At 36.1% G+C, this 19003-nt stretch overlaps 1 protein-coding gene across 1 annotated transcript in view; it reads right to left on the minus strand.

Annotated features, from left to right (window-relative positions):
• Positions 1-3578, minus strand: part of DGKB (diacylglycerol kinase beta) — a 566799-nt gene extending 563221 nt beyond the window's left edge. The window contains exon 1 of the mRNA XM_053655066.1: positions 3346-3578. Coding sequence (XP_053511041.1) covers positions 3346-3415 — 70 coding nt within the window. The 5' untranslated portion in view covers positions 3416-3578. The remainder of the gene's footprint in view (positions 1-3345) is intronic.
• Positions 3579-19003: the final 15425 nt, after the last annotated feature.

A 19003-nucleotide genomic window follows, 5' to 3' on the forward strand; every position in this document is an offset into this window, starting at 1 on the left:
GCTTCTTAATTACACAGAAAACTTCATGGAGCAGAGATTTTTCAGTCATTTTCATCTCATGGCACACACACCTATTACCAAAATTCTGCAGTGCACCAAAATATATATATTAGATTTTTTGTCAAGCTTTAGAAAAAAATAGGTATAATCTTCACTTGCTCACACCAGATGGCTATTGCTATGTTGCTTATTGTCACTTTTTTATTTGACAGTTTAAGGTCAGTGGCCCTGACTAAAATAGTCAGGTATTGCATGTTTTTAAAAATTCTTGTGGCACAGTGATTGAAAATTGCTGTCACAAAGGATTAAGTCTCACACTTTTAATGTAGTCTTTGTTATTTAAAAAAAAATAGCAAGTCAGGAGATCACAGAAATAGCACTATGATTTTTCACTCAATGTTAATCAATCAATTTATCTTCTCATAAAATCCATTTCAATAACGTTCTTACACTTACTATGTTACTTCTTGCTACCAATTTATTGAATGTTCATTTATCTTTGTTTCAGTGTTACAACTTTTGTATTTATGACACTTTTTATTAGGCATTTATGAAACTGATTATTAAACCAAGCTTTCTTACATCATAATTAAATATACCCCTTTTATTCAATAAAAATAGCAGCCTGTGATATAGTTAAGACTTTAGTACTAAATTCTGTTTACCAATTCAAAGGAAATTTGAAATATTTAATTAACAGTCATTATAAATGATATTTTAACTGTCATGGCAATAATTTACCTATTTTTATATTCATGTTTCTTATAAGGACTTTTTCCTATAAGCATTCAGACACCAGAAAATATATTCAAATAATCGAGCCAAGTTCAACAAACCTAAATCAAATTCACTGTTTTCTCTACTTGGGGGATTATGTCACCAAAATTCCCCATCCATCTTTAGCTCTCAATTCTCATATTTTGTTATTTCCCAAGTTCTCCTCTGTTAGTTTTCATCTGAACTCCCACTTTTCTGGTCTTCTCTCATCATCCATCCACATTATTTAGTTTACTCCAATAGCTCACTGGCCTGACTCGAGTCTCTTTCCATCACTCTCAGAGTTCTCCATTTAAACTTTCTGAAGCACAGCATTCTGTACATCACTGTACCCCTAAAACCTTACGATTCCTCCTTACTGCCTAACTCAAGTTTAGCACTGTGTATGTTGATTCCATGTCATTTTTACAAACTTACGTGCATGTCCTCCTTTAATTTGTGGTGTGGCTCATCTCTCTTCCTCAAAAATATGCTGAATATCCTTTTATAGCTATATCATTTTCTTCTCCCCTTCCCTTAAAACTATATTTCAAGATTTATCTCAAGTCCTACTTCTTCCATGAACACTTCCCTTCCTCCATTTCAAATAGAATACTTAAGCCCTAGAGAACCCCCAAATTTGTTTGTGGCACTTACAATCCTCTGCCTAGAAATAACAGTCCATTAGCTTTAGCCTTCGTTAAAATGTAAATTCCTTGAAGGCATAGTCCACATCTGTTCATATTTGCATTTTCTGCAACATCAAGCACAATACTATCCCAAAAGAAGATGCTCGGAAATATTTACTTAATTTTGGGATATAATGCAAAAAGAATATAGAAATTGGGAATCAGATAAATCATTTTTGGACAATTTAGAAATTATTGATTATAAGGATGTCCACAAGAAATGAACCATTCTGGGCTAAATTTTCTTTATGTGATAAATGAATGAATTGTACTTTCAGTGGCTCAAAACAGTTTTTGAGTATGAGGAGCACATTTTGATGTCAAAAATTTGTGACACCCTCCCTGTCCAGTGTGGCTCAGTTGGTTAGCTGTAGTCCCACAGCTTGAAGGGTCGCCAGGGTTGTGGGGTCAGTCCCCTGTCTGGGCACATGTGAGAGATAATGGCTGGATGATTCTCCCTCACATTGCTATTTCTCTCCCTTTCTTTCTCCCTCCCTTCCCCTCTCTAAAAATAAATAAATAAAAGTTTAAAAATATATATTACACCCACCTCTTCTATATGATACTTGTATTTTTATTATTATTGACTGAAAATATGCACATGTTCTTATGGATTTGTGACTTCCTGGTAAATACTCAGCAGCATTCTTAAACCCTCACCCAGAGTACTGAAGCCTTCAAGTTAGGAAAGCTCTAGAAAACCTGCAAGGTTGGATTTTGCCACAACATGCATTGTTTATTAATCTTCCTGACTTATAATATGTAGCGTGTAAATATGGTATTATTCATTATTATTATCACATCTATTGTTCCAAATCCCTCTTCTGTGTTTAACCACTTTCTTTGCCTCTCGTCACATTATTCACATTCTTCCCAACACCTGTCTTCTCCATGCCATAATTCCTCTGTGCCTTACCATCAGCAGCTGCTTCAGTGTTTGCTTTTCTAATTATTATGAGCTATTGGCTTTTTTCTCTTTCCATATCTTGCATTTTATTCTCCCAGTATCACGCTATTCCCTTTACTCTCACCAATTTTATTATGTTCTTTATGGATTATTTTTCTTGACTTATCATCTTCCAAATCTTTTAGTGCCTCCTATATATTACTTGCTTCCTTCTTTCTCTTTAATGCCTTGACCCAATGCATATATATATATATATGACTATATATATATATATATATATATATATATGCTGAAACTGATTTCATGAAACAGACATATTCCTGAAAATCTATGATAAAAACTTCTTATAAACAAAATTCTATTGTGTACCTATAAAGAAATTTAATATTTAAAATGCACCACTATATCTTTTCGATAAATACACATACTAAACAAGTTGTCCTAAGGTCCTGGCAGTTCTTCTTCTTCTTCTTTTTTTGACAACCCTTAAAGCCAACTCCACAATATATCTATGACTCCCAACTCACAGTCCTTTTGGAAATACTAGGCTGAGAAACAGGAAAAACATCTCCAATTTCCCTTCCCTCCCAATGCCTATGAATCAGGTCCTGTTGACTCAAGAATAACACCATTTATTTTTCTCCTTTTACTTCCTCATTACTGTCTTCTCCTTCTTCTTCCTGGCTCCCATCCTGCCTGTCTCCATTCCCCCAGGCTGGCTTATGCTTTGCTTCACTTCTGTTACAGGTGAAGTGCTTCCAAGTTTAGTTTGGCATCTAGGATCCTACTTCCTTTTCTCCTAGAGTTGATGTTTGATTTAAGTTCTTTTTCCTATGCCAAAAAGGTAGTCTGCAGTCGACCTACTTGCAAACACAGAAGACATACACCTATGTCTATCCCAATGCTGATGATACTCTGTAACCTGATTCTGTAAATCATCTTACCTTGTTTAGCACAAATGCCAAGTAAAATGATATTAATGAGAATACTTACACTCAGCGTATTTCTGAAGTTGAGAAAATTCTGAGGGGCTCAGGTGGGCCCACTTTTCCTGGTTTGTCATGGTGATGGTGTTGAGTTCTCTAACATACCAGGTGAGGAATTCTTTATCCAGGTGTTTGGCAGAATCCTATGCTTCAAATTTTCCACCAGGCATGTTTTATGATAAAATACCTCAAGCTTTCAAAATATGTGGTCTGTCAACATGAAACCACCGTGGCTGTAAGTCTGTAGTTTCAATAACGCATTAAAGCACTGCAAAAGGAGAAACGTAAAGATAAAAAGAGTGGCATTAGTATACAAAGGAATGCATTGACAAATTATAGAATGTTAAGCATTTTTAGTTCTTAAATAATGTATTTTAAAGCTTTTTATTTTGCATAATGCTCAATTTTTAATGATTTGTTCACTCTTTAATGGCATTTACATATATTTCCTAATGTGAGTTCATAGAAATAAATATGACTAAGGCTACAAGATATAAAAATGTTTCTCTAGATTCATAAAAAGATTGTTTTTGCTAAACTTTATAAACTCTACATTTAAAGAGTTGACAAGGGTGTCACTTTTATCAATCTGATTTTATCAATTCTCTAATATCTAAACAAACATAATATAAAAAAATTCTAGATCCAAGTTATTAAAGGAGGTTACATAACTCTATAGCTTCCCTGCAATTACAATTCAGTAACATACAATACTTCCGACAATGTCTTAGAACGTTGTTCCATACTAACACTAATATTCACAATTATGCAAATCAAAATTTGGGGGATCATATAAACTATTTTGTCTCTAGCAATAAAATAGAGAGAACAATTTTATTTTATAATTTTTAAATCCCAATAAAACTTACCAAATTAAAGCAAATTCCAAATGCACGACAGACTTGCATGATAGTCAATAATCCTATTGTGACTCATGCTTAACAATAAAGCCCTAGGTCATCACAGGTCTGTATTCAGTGGTACATTGATAAGGACAAACAAAGTGGAAAAACTTTGGGGGCTCAACTTTTTATCCAAGATGATAACCAATTGCTCAGCAATCATCCAGACTGGCAATACAATTGTTATAGAAAATTAAGTATTTAGAAACAATAAGAGACCTTACACCATAGTATGATTAGAAAAAAGTTTCTGCAGATATCATTACCTAAATCCACAGCACCTTTTTTTGGTCATAGTCCCTGACCTTTCCTCTGCATCTTCTTACTGTTCTCCATTATCAGCCCCAGAATCTCATTGTCATGTCCTATCATCTTTACCTTAGAAAACTGTTCTTGTTAATGTCATCTGTGCAGGGTTTCTGCACTCAGTTTTACAAGGTGCTATAGTTTTCTATTTAATTGGAAAAAATGAAGATATGGTTGTGTTCACACACAGGCCAAATTGCAAGGCCTCTTTTCCCTCCATGGGGTTGCTGTTACATACAAGCGCGCGTTTGTGGAAGCAATGCGAACTAAAGGAAACAGGAATGCATTGTGGACATTTCCCCATGTCTTCTGCCCAGTATCTTCCTGCTGAGTTCATCCTTCACATTGATTTCATCCTAGTTTTTTGCTTCTCACAGTTACATGCAGCTTTGGTGGGACTATAAAACAAAGTGTCCTGTTCTCTCCATCTAAAGTGAGACAGATGATTCAGTCACATTTGGAACATTAAACTTTGCCTCATGAAGCTTTAAATGTTGAGTGGAGTGATTCAAGGTCAGAGTAAAAATAGTTGTAGCTAAATAATTGCAGCAATAATTGGATACCTGTCCCTGTCTGAGAATGACTCTCCAGCTATCTTGTCACTTCTGGAAGCAAGTGATATTCTTTTTAATAAATGATACAGTTTCTGCTTCCTACAACGCAAACATCTTAACTGATGATAATGACAGCTCGTTTATTTATTCAAATATTGTTACCGAGACAACAGGTATGCCAGAGAACACTCTAGGCACTGGAAACACAACAAAGATCAAAATACACAAAAGATAAAAATAATGATCATTCCAACAACGTGTCCGCTTTATTAAGAGTTTACAGTATGCACAGCACAATCCTCATAGCAATTGCATGTTAGAGCATTCAATCTTCACAAAATGACTCTGAGTGATGAGATTCTGGTACTTATGACAGAAACTTCTAGAAGCCCACCCAATATCTAGTCTTTCTTACTTCCTTGGTTACAGAACCCTAATTTTATTGAATGAAAATAGGTCCATCTGAACAATTATATTCCTCAGGTTCTTTGCATGGGGAAGTGGCTAATGACATGCAAACAACGTTGAGCGAAGAATATAGGAAAGTTCTATTTGAGTAAACAGCTGGTAAAAGCTCTTTTAACCATTTTTCTCCTCCTCCAGCTTTCTACCTGAAATATGGTCATGTTGATGGCAAATCAAGCAGTTTCTTATACTACTGAGATAACTTTTAGAATGCAAGCCATTTGCTAAGAATGGTAGAGTTCCATAAAGTAAACCAGGGGTAGGCAAACAGCTGACTGCAGATATTTGGCCAACAACCTAGCTTTGTAAATAAAGTTTTATTGAACACAGAGGCACCGCTTGGAGAATCCAGCAAGAAGCCAGTTTTTTGAAGAGGGAGTAGTATAAAATAAAGAGATCTGGGCATTATTCTGAAGGTAGTAAGGATAAGTGAAAACCCTACAAAAAAGGCCAGAGGACTGATCACTTTGGAAAAATGTCAATGACTTCATTGACTTTCTTTCTTTCTCACATTGTTGTGATAGCTACCTGCCCCCTTGGCTCTCTCTGTGCTTTAACATGGCTTATTCTTTGAAGCCCAGGGACAGTCATAAACTAAGCTGATTCTAGAGGCCTGCTTGACAAATTACCAACAGTAACTTAACAAATTAGAATAGTAATTCATTAGTTAATTATGGCTTTCTACTAGCTTTGAATTTTATTTTTTTAAGATTTTATTTATTTTATTTTTAGACAGAGAAGGGAGGGAGAAAGAGAGGGAGAGAAACATCAATGTGTGGTTGCCTTTTGCACACCCCCTATGGGAGAACTGGCCCACAACCCAAGCATGTGCCCTAGACTGAGAATCAAACCAGCGACCCTTTGATTCGCAGGCTGGTGCTCAACCTCTGAGCTACACCAGCCAGGGCAGCTCTGACATTTATTAACATTTTCCAGTTAATTAAGTAAAAGAAACTCAAATTTAAAAATAACTACTTAACATAAAGCAGATTTTTACACAAATGCTGTTTTCTAGCAAAGTCTCACCTGGTCAGGCAATTTAAAGTTGTACACTCATATATATCATCTCCATCCATTACGCTTTTTTGTGTTTTGAACATAATTTTCCATTATCAAATATTTAATTTATTTATATTATTCAATACTTGTCTCTTTGCACAAGAATTATGGGCAATATAAGAGATTTTTAGTCCTGATGGAATTCCACAAAAAGGACAAAGCAACTAAAAACATTTATTGCATTTGCCCTTGACAATCATTTAGATGTATTTATTACATTTGTACCACCATCCTCTCATGTGTGCTAAGATACAAGTCCTAACAGAACAGAGATTTTTGTCTGTTTCTTCATTGCTATTTTCTAAGTGCTTAGAAGAGTGGTTGGTATATAGTAAGTACTTGGTCAATAAATATTTGTCGAATGAATTCACTTATATTCTTTTTCATAAAGAAGAACTAGAGTGAGAGAGTAAGAAGGAGCCCCTGAAATCAATAAAATAAATAAATAAAATCCTAAAAAATAAAAAAAGGAAGGCATCAGAAACAGAAGAAGTCACTATGGGTTTCACTTTTCCTAGGGGCCACACCCTTTTCCTTAAACTAAATGGACATAAACAAAAGCAGTTGTACCTAGGGGTATAAAGTTGAAACAAAAAGGCCTTCTATCACATTGTTTGTAGTATTTCCTTTTTTATTAACTATAACTCCATATAAATGAGCATCATTCCCAAGGAATGCCTTAACTAAAATGTAAGTTAACCAATTTATTTAACAAATTACACATGAGCATCAAAACTATCTAGATATTAAAAATATTTTTCAATCTAACAAAAATTACTTAGCTATCTTTTTTCTAGCATGATCGTCTGTTTGGATATTTTAAATTATTTTTTTATTTATTGGTTTGAGAGAGAGTGGGAGAGTGAGAGAAATATAGATTTGCTTTCCCACGTATCTATGCATTCATTGGTTGATGTTGGCATGTGCCCTAACCAGGGATCGAACCCACAACCCTGGCAAATCATGATGATGCTCTAACCCACCACCAAGCAACCTGGCCAGGGCAATTCTCTTTGGATCTTAATTTGGTTTATTTTTCCACTGACATGCTTAGAATAAAACCTATCCTCTCATCTCTATCCCAGTAAAAGCCTTTAGTTTCTCACAATGTGGGTAGTTCCAAGTCTCATTATGTGAAGCAACATCTATCCAAATACACACACACACTTGGGGTGCAGATGGAGAAGGTTTTCCTAGCCAAATCTTTTAAACTAGTTAAACTGACACATCAGAAGTCTGTGTATAGAGAAATGTTGCATGTGTAACATTAAAGCAAGAGGTAGAGCTATTCTTTATGACTCAGAAAGAGATGGGAACAATGGCAGCGTTTCTCATCATCTCTGCCCCTTTGTAAATGTGTAGAAAGAGAATGACAATATTCATCTGGGATTCCCTACGGTGCATTCACGGACTTGCTATTGCCTCCCAAAGCAGCTTTCCTTAGGCACATAAAATCTGTACCAGGAAGGATCCAATGATGGAAAGCAGTGTAATTCTGGCATTCTCATCCAGTCACGGGATGTGCTACTTTGCTCGGTTAGTGATAGAAAATAATTATGATGGAGGAGTTAAGGAAGGCTCTGTAGTCTATTGTACTCTGGCTAAAACATATTCTCCATAATTAGGAAAGGAAATCAATCTCCTCATGTAGAAGACACAGGCAATGCCTCAATAAATGACTCGGGTATGTGAAAGCTTATCTGTTAGCACATTAAGCGTAGATTTCTAAATAATTATTAAAAGTAAGCATGTTATGACTCCAATCACTGAATAAAGTTAATACACATCAAGGTATGCTGAACATACGTGTAAGGTAGATCGAGGCCTGAAAATATTTACTGAGTTTCAAGGGTAATAAGCCCCAAAGTATAAGGTAAGTAATGCAAAAATCTTAGGAATGAAAAAGGAAGAAGGCCAAAACATCAATCATAGAATTTCTGAAAGAAAACTAAGATAAAATTAAATGGGATATTGATGCTATCACTTGATTTAAATTATTTATTAATTTATCCATGAAAAAACAAGTCTAAATTAAAACCCAGTGGCATGCTAGGCACTATGCCAGATGCCGGGGATAAGGTTATAAGTAAAACAGATATGGTACTTGACCTTCTGGATCTTGTTTAAGCAGATCTTAAATTAAACAAACCAACAACACAAAGAAATAATTGTGGACCGTAATAAGTTATATGGAAAATAAAAAGGCAATGGAATCCTATAAGAGAGTATAATAGAAGCCCTGGTGTATATTAAGAAATTCAGAGAATCTGCCCTGGCTGGTGTGTCTCAGTGGATTGCACGCCCACCTGCAAATCAAAGGGTCATCAGTTCGATTCCCAGTAAGAGCACATGTCTGGGTTACAGGTCAGGTCTCCAGTAGGGAGCATGTGAGAAGCAACCACACGTTAATGTTTATCTCCCTTTTTTTCTCCCTCACTTAGCCCTTCTCTAAGAATAAATAAATAAAATCTTTTTTTAAAGGAGGGGTCTTTTTATTTTTAATTTTCTTTACTTATTTTTAGAAAGAGAAGAAGGGACGGAGATAAACATTAATGTGTGGTTGCCTCTCACACGCCCCCAACAGGGGACCTGGTCCACAACCCAGGCATGTGCCCTGACTGGGAATTGAATTGGCGACCCTTTGGTTCACAGGCTGGCACTCAATCCACTGAGCCACACCAGCCAGGGTTAAATAAATAAAATCTTTTTTTAAAACAGAGTTTCAGAGAGTAACTCATAAAGTTTCAATTAAACTACATGATGAAAGTGGAATAACAGCTGTAAACTTGAGTGAGAAGAACATTGTGAGCAGAAGCCTGAACATGAGAGAGAGAAAAAATTAGAAATACTAGAGGATCTCTAAAGAAGATAAGTGTGACTGGAGCCTGTTGAGCAAGAAGAAAAGTGGCAGAAGATGAATCTGGAAAAACATGTAAAAGCTGTATCATGAAGATTCTCAGAGGCCATATTAAGGATTTGTCATAAGTCAATTATGGAGCCACTGAAGTACTTTGAGTGGGGGATACACATGACCCACACTCCTACTTTAGAAGTCCATTCTGACCAGTGCATCCGAAAGGACAGGAATGAATGTGGGAGGACAGACTGTGAGGAGGCTGATTCAGTCAGTATTGGACGAGGGCTGGTAGTGGCTTTAACTGGGGAAATTGGTAGTAATACTGAAGGTAAAAGCCCAAATCAAGATATATCTTAGAGGCAGGCTTTACTAACAAACAGGACACACTGTGTACAGGATGAGTGATCAAGAATGGCTTCTGTGGTTTTGGGGTGCACAGGGCACAAAAAAATGGAGTTTAAAGAACTCTAAATACTGGAATAATATTAGGATTGAGGATGAGACAAAAAATATTTTGTGCCCTGACTTCTGTAGCTCAGCAGGTTGAACATCATCCCACAAACCAAAAGTCACCAATTCAGTTCCCAGTCAGGGCACATGCTTGGGTAGTGGGCCAAGTCCTATCCCCAGTTAGGGGCATGTGAGAGGTAACCAGTCAATGTATCTCTCACACATCAATGTACTTCTCCCTCTTTTTCTCCCTCCCTTCTGAGAAGACATCTAAATTATAAGAACTGGTAGATAGTAAGATAAGCCTAGGGCTAAAATAGAAAGATAACGGCATGATACTGTGAGTTGTCTGATTACAGATGACATTTGAAGACACAGGAAGGCATGATTTTGCCTAATATAGCAACTATATAGCTGCACTGCTAACCACTGCATTCAAGAGAAAAACTTGTATTAACAGCAAAGACTGTAGTCAGGTGATAGCTTCCCTCTTCTGGTTTTCAGAATCCAATCAACTTTTGAACCAAGGTCACAGTGGGGGAGCAATGACGGAAGATGATGGATATCTAGGACCATGCCATTTTTGTCCAATGGAGGAGCTGCTTTAGTAATCTAAATTTGTTCCAGAACTCCCCATTGGACTAGCTAAGAGTTCTTCAGATCTATATTGTGATCTGAAACTACTCATGACCAACCCCACTTCCCCAACTTCCTTCCTCTTCCCAGGTATTAGATCTCAGATATCATTGTTTGAAGACTCTTTCTGCTCAGTTTTTCTTCCTTTTTATCTTTCACAGGAGTAATTCCCTTATATGCTTTGTATCCCTAACTGTACATCCTTATCAGCATTTGTTTCCTGGTGAAGAATCCCATGTTTCAGAATCCCTCAGCAAACAGATGGTGCACTTAAAATAGGTAAGTAGAAATTAAATAAAAGTATTATTTAGGAAGTATACACAGGGCTTAGAAAAACTAATGAAAGTTGATACATTATTCTGGTCCAGCAAAAGTTGGGAACGTATTGCCGTTGCAGCTAAAAAACCCCAGAGTGGTTCTATGCACAGAATCACCTGATAGAAGCCATGGACATAAATATCAGGACACAGCCTCTTTCAATTCACTTAACGGGGTAGGAGGTGGGAAAATAATTCCCTTGATCTCATTATTCAACTCTCCCATCTCCTCCAGTGCCAACGTTGACCAAACCCAGTCAAAAGCCACAGAGCAAAACAGACCATTGGGGCACGGTCTGTAAAATAGCCCCATGAGGCCCAGAACAAAACACGAAGAGGGGGAAGGGAGGAACTAAAGGGGCAAATATGAACTATCAAGCACATATGGGGAATGCGGTGTGAGAAAGTGGGCCCAGGACAAGACTCTGAAGAGTTCCCATAATTAGAGATTAATTGTGGGAAAGAATCTTCCCCAAAACAACATCCAACAAAACAAACAAAAAACTCTAGAAGAATGTGAAATCAAAGAGACAACAGAAAAGGACAAGAAGAATCCTTCAAGGGGAGGCTATAAAGCACTTTTCAAAAGTTGCGAGCAGTTAAATAATGAAAACAAGCATCCGATAGCATCGTGGTGGCACTTCGGCCCTTAGCAGAACAATTTCTTGGAAGTGGAGTGAATCAAATTGGAATGGGTTGCCTAACAGAACCTCGTTTGGGGAGACTGTAAAAGTCACCAACTCTTCCAGAAGTGTGATTCTGAGGAGCAGTTGACAACTAACAGTAGCTACATAGAGATAAATGTGAAATGAATAAATTTTTGTTGCCCTGGCTGGTGTGGCTTAATTGGTTGGAGTACCAACCTTCACCTGAAAGGCTGAGGGCCCGATTCTCGGTCAGGGCGCAGACCTTGGTTGTAGGTTCAATCCCGTTCGGGCACGTACGATCCCTGGTCCAGGGGCACAGGGGGTGTGACCAACTGATGCTTCTCTCTCACATCAGTGTTTTTTTTTCTCCCTTCCTCTCCCTAAAAACAATGGAAAGCAATGAAAAAAAATGTCCTTGGGTGAGGATAAAAAATAATAATGATAAAAGAAAAAAGAAAATTTTGTTGTTGTTTGTAGGAATCACTGGAATGCAATTTAAAATTGAAGAGAAGGGTTTATAGTGGGAATGATTCAAGTTTCCAAAAAGAAAGATACTGATCAGAGTTTTAAAGTCCTTAAAAAGAACTTGAAGGCAAGATAGTTCCAGAATATGGGAGGGCCAGAATTTACCCTCTCGGTGAGGTTGGATGTAAGCGGTTTTTTGGGTTTGGTGCTTAGAAAACAGAAGATTTTGGGTTGATGGCTTCTGTTTTCTCAATGATATAAATATAAATCTCAGTTATTAGCTGAGAGTTTGGGTGGGCAATAATGGGAAAGTAACAGAGAGAAGATGTGAAAAAATTATATACAGATATGGCAAAGTGAGCTCACTAAAAGCATGTATTAAGGACAGCAGAGTTAAAAGAGCAGAGTCCTGAGCTGTCTGTCTTTCCCAGGGAAAGTTAATCACTTAACCCCCCTGAGTTCCAGTAGCTGTCTCAGGAAAAGTGAAAAATACCACCCACCTCCTAAAGGTACTAGCGTTTAATAAAATAACGTGTATGATACATAAAATATCCTCATTTAATATCCTCATTAAAGGCCTTCTTCTTGCTTTTGCAACTAAGGATTTAAAATATATTTGCATTATTAAATTTGAGCATATAAAGGAATATTGCTACTTATTAATTTAGGACTAAACCTAATTTTAAAGCATTGACTTATAGACAAGGCATCGAAGGACAACAGTCATATTCTCCACCACCCCCCACTGTTAAATCAGGTAGATCTGTGTTCTCATTCAAGTTCTGAGCTGTCTGCCCTACGGAAAGTGAATCACTTAACCTATCTGAGATCCAATTCCTATCTCAGGAAAAGTGGAAAATATCACCCACCTCCTAGGTGTGGGTATTAGCATTAACAAAATAACATATGTACAATGCATAAAATATTCTCAGTAAAGGCGTTCTTCCTGCTTTTGAAACTAATGCTTTCAGATATATTTGCATTATTAAGTTTGAACATATATACATGATAGATATAGGGGAAATAGATTAAAAGTCTACAAACCTTTCAGAAGATTTATGTGGGTAGCTTAATATAAGACTCATAATTGTGATATTTTTGGATTCTGCCGACACATAAAAAATCTAAAAGAATAAATTGAAGGGAAATCTTTAGTGATCCAAAACAGGGAAATACATCATTTTAAACTTCCTGCATTTGGACTCATAGTTTTTAATTTGAATTATTTTATTATTTTTAGGCAAATTAAGTAAATCTTCAATTCTTTTTATTCACACATGGTTTAAAGAACAACTCTTGGACTAGAAATTGAAGAGTTGGGTAAAGGTAGTGATGAGATATGATATAGAACCTTTATCAATATGAAATAATGAATGTAAAGTGCTCTGGTAGCTTTTACTTTTCAAGAATGATCACAAAATAACTCATCTCACATACCCTTCTAGAACTCCACTTAACCCCTTCAAGAGATGATGTTTCCTCCCCTTGTCCTGGTGAGCCCCTTGGTGACAACATTTACCAACAGATAACAACAGAAGTGATGTTATGTGACTTCTGTGACTAGATCACAAAAAATATCACACACCTTAGCATTTGCTTTCTTTCTTAAGACATGAATATAATGAACATATTTTAAGAGAGCCCAAAGGAGCCCATGTGAAGAGTCCACTTGGTGATGCCACCCATTGGAGCACCAGCTAACAGCCCAGCTGAAGTCCCAGCCAATAGCCAGTATCAACTCAGTTATGTAAGGAAAGATGCCTTCAGATGATTCCAGGCCAAGGTGTCTAGTAGTCCCTTTCTCCAAGCTGGATGTCTTCCCTGATGAGACTCCAGATGGAGTGGAACAGAGATAAGCCAATTCATCACACCCATTGTAAAACCTAACCTACTGAATCCATGATCATATAAAGTGGTTGTGATACAGCACTAAGTATTTGGTGGTTTGTTATGCAATGATAACCATAACCAGTGGCTTAGGGTCATATTGAACAAATGAAAAGTACACAAAATATCATTACTTAATATAATTATTTTTTCATATGCTGAATAAACATATGTGTGTGTTTAATCTTCATTTATCATCCTTCCATTTTAAGGTCAAGTTAATATTCATATCAATTTTCCATTTCACTCTCAAGTGAAGAATAAAGTGTTTGGGAGTTGAATATAAATATTTAACCTAAGTTTTCCACTGGATTACAGCACTGGATTGCTGAAAGGCTGAGAATCATGGAATAAAAAGTAAGAATTTAGCAGAAAACAACAGAAAAAAGGAAAGATCTTGAACCCCAAAATAGAAGATTCATATTTTAAGACTTTTTTTCTTTTTTTTGGCTGTCATGTTTTGTCAGGAAACAAGGCCTGTTTGTGTCTTTCATAAAGATTTTCCAAATATAAATATAATCCCAACTAAAGAAGAGAAAAGTAGAAGGAATAAATATTAACCCCTTTCTTTCACCCTCAAAAAGGAATGCGGATTAAGAAAGAAGCAATTGAATGGTTTTATCTAATACCTGGGACTTTTTCAAAAGAAACATATTTCCTAGAATGTTAATTATTCTAAATTGATAAATTTCTCTTTACTTTTTTCCATGCCCACCTTAAGAAAGCAGAAATTCACTCAAAATAATTATCCAACCATTAATCCCTTTCCAGAAGAGTCTCTGATAAAATACACACAGGTTTTGTATTGAATTAAGAATGCAAGTGCTTATAATGTCCTTCTATTAATTAAAAAATAATAAATTCGGTTCCATGTACTTCCTGGAAACTGATGACTGCTGGTAAGGTACTAATAGCTTTCAAACCTTTAATCCTCAGAAAATAATCAACTCTAATGCTGTTATTCAACTCCAAGTTAGAGTACAAAACAGCCTAAGGAAAATCATTATTGAAGTACGCTAGGGACTTTTTTACCAAATGCAATTTGATGTCTGCTCTGGGAAACAAGTAATGCTCTCAGTAAGTCCACAGTATGAAAACAGAGCTGTATTTAATCTACAGACACGGAGATAGATGTCAGCAATTTTAAAAAACCCACATATTTTGCCATATATAGTTCTGTTTTCTTCTTTTCTTCTGGAAAACATTATCTTTAACTTCCCGTGTACATCATGGTTCACCAGAAATACAATTAGTCCTGACTGGCATGGCTCAGTGGGTTGAGCATAGTTTTGCAAAGTGAAAGGTCACTGGTTTGATTCCTGTTCGGGGCACATGCCTGGGTTGTGAACCAGGTCCCTGGCTGGAGGTGTGTGAGAAGCAACCAATCCATGTTTCTCTAGCACATAGATGTTTCTCACCCTCTCTTTCTCCCTCCTTTCCCCACTCTCTAAAAATAAATAAATAAAACTCTTTTTAAATAAACCAATAAATTTTCTCATTTGATTATGCTTTTGTCATTTTTATTTGTACGTGAAATGGTGCCTTTCCCTGCTTGATAAAATATTAAACTTTTAATTACCTAGGGATCAGATTGGTGATGTCTTCACCATAAACTACAAAAACTTTTAGAGGCAAACTCTATAAACCTTTCAAATATAACACTTTTTCTTTCAAATTTACCTTAAAATGATGATTAGTTTAAATTTTTCATGACATTCTACCATCAAAATATACATTGGCTGCATTCTTCAGATCATTATATTACTAAGCACATTTATCATAATCTCCCCTCCCTCATTAGAAGTAAACCCTCTTTATTCCATTACAGCACTTTAGTCAAGTACTCTAAGGTCCATCTGTATGTGTGACTTCCACCTCTGACATCATTTAATAATTATTTATTCCCTATGGGATTATGTGCAATTTGCATAGTTAAACCTATGCAATTCAATCATAAACTTCTAATTAAGAATATGCAATTTTAGTAAGGTAACTTTGGAGCTATACCAACCCTAAGACACTTACTTGAACAATATTTAACTTCTTCATGTCCTAGCCACACCTTGGGCAAATGACAACAAATGATCGTAGACAGACTTAGTATGTTGTGGAAGGCTCCTAGTGTCTGTCACATAGTCCATGTTTACTACTGTCCATGGCTGAACAGAAAGAAGGTTTTCTTTTCTTTTTCAAAATTCTTAACCCGTAGAAATATATTTAAAGAATTACAAAAGAACAAATTGACTAAGGAAATTAGTGTACTATGCATGTTACTTTGCCTAATGAAACAAAGCATTAAAAGCTTTTTATAACCAAAGACAGATTAAAAATGAATCAAATTTTGAACTGGAATAATTGCTGGGTGGAAGCATGATGGAGAAATCTCGTTGAAGAGAGCCTGCAGAACGTCCTTAAATAACCACCAACACTGACAAACTGAACCATGCTACAAAGGTTTGAACATAGGTTTCTTCAAAAAGGTATTGAAATTAAATTACTCTTTTTGAGATGGATCTAATGTGTGAAACAAGGTAATATTAAAAATCAGGTGTACTTCAAAAAATGATCAGTGCCCTGGCTGGTGTGGCTCAGTGGATCAAGCGCTGGCCTACAAACTGAAAGATTGTTGGCTTGATTGCCTGTCAGGGCACACGCCCGGACTGTGAGCCTGATCACCAGCTGGAAGCATATGAAGAGAGGCAACCAACTGATGTTTCACTCCCTCTGTCCCCCTCTCTCTGAGGGCAAATAGATAAAACCTTTAAACAACAACAGCAAAAAACAATTGGTGAGCAGCAGCAGCTGTTTGGAGATGAGTGGAGAAATAAGCACACCTCAGACCTCCCAGGTTAAATAGCCTAAATTTGGCAGCACTTGGAAATCCAGGGAGAGCCTAAATCACCAGGGAGGTCTACTTTCAGCCAACAGATTCCTTCTTCCAGGTTCTTTCAGAGGCAGAATATAGAAGAGTATATCCCTTCCACTAAGGTATTTCATTTTAATCTTGGATATCTGTTACAAATATATAACTATGACATATTGGAAAAGGGAAAATAACTGAAATTTGGTTATGTAAACTTGTATTTCCATTGACTGACGGGCATAGCTGACTCCCAGCACAAATGAACATGCCCACGTTTACACATACCCATATCCACATAGGTACACACATGCATGTACTGTGCCTTTCTAGGTTATAAAGTGATTAAGCTTTTGAAATAAAGTCACAGATATTTACCAAAACAAAACCAAAAAAGTTAATACAATGTTTGTAGAACACTCAGATTGTTTCCATATTTAATTTGTTGTTCTCATTTTTGTTTCTAAATACTAACACCCTATTTAATATTGATTAAACATGACTTTTGATGTTTCCTTTTTTTTTTTTTGGAAGAACCACTTATGTATGCTTTAAAAGATTTATTTTATCCTGAGAATAAGGCATAAGTAATAAAACATAAAATTTAATGTAAAATATGCTGAAGACAATATATAAAAGTATCATTTTCATACTGATACTAATAGTATTTACTGTCAATATAATAGTTTAGATGAAATATATGAAATCTAGTAATTAACATTTTCTTAAACTTATAGTGTACTTGACTCTCTGAAGCCCATATTCCTATCAATTTTGTTATCAAATATAAAATCTGGTAGCATTCAAGATATATAAGGGAACTTTTAAATGAACAGCTTTCAACTGATAAACTTTTCCTTATTAGCCTCCAAGGTATATATCTAAATGCTAAAAAATTCCAAATTTGAAATCCCATATTTGAAAACTGTCTCAATGGAACATAACACAAGGATCTCAAGCTATTTTTTAAAAAAGATTCTCATAGAAATATAAATATAACACATATAGTTCATTGATCTTTTTTCAATGGGTAAGCACATATTTTTTTCATTCATACAAACTCACACCTTTTAAAATCCAGATGTTACCTTTGCTATTTACTATTTCTATGTTCCCTTTATTCTTTCATGGCTTGTCATATATATATAATGAACACTGCATAATGCCTTTGTTTTAAAACTATGTAAGTTGCATCAGACTCCCTATCTTTATTCGCAGCTTGCCTTTTTCACCCAGCCTTTTCAGAGGTGCACATATTAGCGTATGTGACTCTGAATCATTCATAATCACTGCTGAGGAGTAAAAGCATTCATTTCATGAAATATCAAATGTATTCATCTAGTCTATTCATAGGTTTTACATAATTCTTCATTATTAAAAATAATAATGCAATCAACACTTCTGCATATGTCTGCTGGCCATGGATCTATCTATACATTGAATTGCTGCATTTGAGAGTGCATATGCTTTACTCTATGCTGCCAAATCCTTTTCCACAGGAAACTTATTTTAGTCATATTCTCAAGTTTTTGCCCATAAGATGAGTGTGGGAGACACACTCTAGGGTGAAACTCAATGAGTCACACCTTGAATGTGGGTAGAAGCTGTGACTTTCTTTTAACAAATACCAAGGGTCACTTCTTTGATTAGATTACATTATATGGAACAGATAAAGGGATTTTCAGGTAATGAAAATGGCTTTAAGTTCATCAAAAAGAAGAGCATCCTGGGTGGATTTGATCTAGTCAGGTGACTCAGCATTTTATTTTTATTTTTTTTTTTATTTTAAAGATTTCATTTATTTATCTTTAGAGGGGAAGGGAAGGAGAGAGGGAGAGAAACATCAATGTATGGTTGCCTTTCATGAGTCCCCTGCTGGGAATTGGCCTGCAGGGAATTGCCTTCAACCCAGGTATGTGCCCTGACTGGGAATCCAACCGTGATTGTCTGGTTTGCAGGCCCGCAATCAATCCACTGAGCTACAACAGCCAGGTGATTCAACATGTTAAAAGAAAATGTAGAAATCAGAGACTTAGCCCCTCACCAGGCTCTGAAGAAGCAATCTTGCATGAGTTCTACAGCCTCAATGAAATAAATTCTGCCAACAAATTGAGGTAGCTCAAAAGCAAGTTGATCCTCCCCTAGCCAACCTCCACGTGAGAGCGCAGCCTGGCAGACACTTTGATTTCAGCCTTGTGAGACCCTGAGCAGAGAATTCAGCTAAGCCAAGCCCAGACTCCTGATCTACAGAAACTAAGAG

This window comes from Artibeus jamaicensis, unplaced genomic scaffold (assembly GCF_021234435.1).
Source record: "Artibeus jamaicensis isolate MK-2021 breed Jamaican fruit bat unplaced genomic scaffold, CSHL_Jam_final contig_923, whole genome shotgun sequence".
In the NCBI taxonomy this organism is placed as follows: Eukaryota; Metazoa; Chordata; class Mammalia; order Chiroptera; family Phyllostomidae; genus Artibeus; species Artibeus jamaicensis.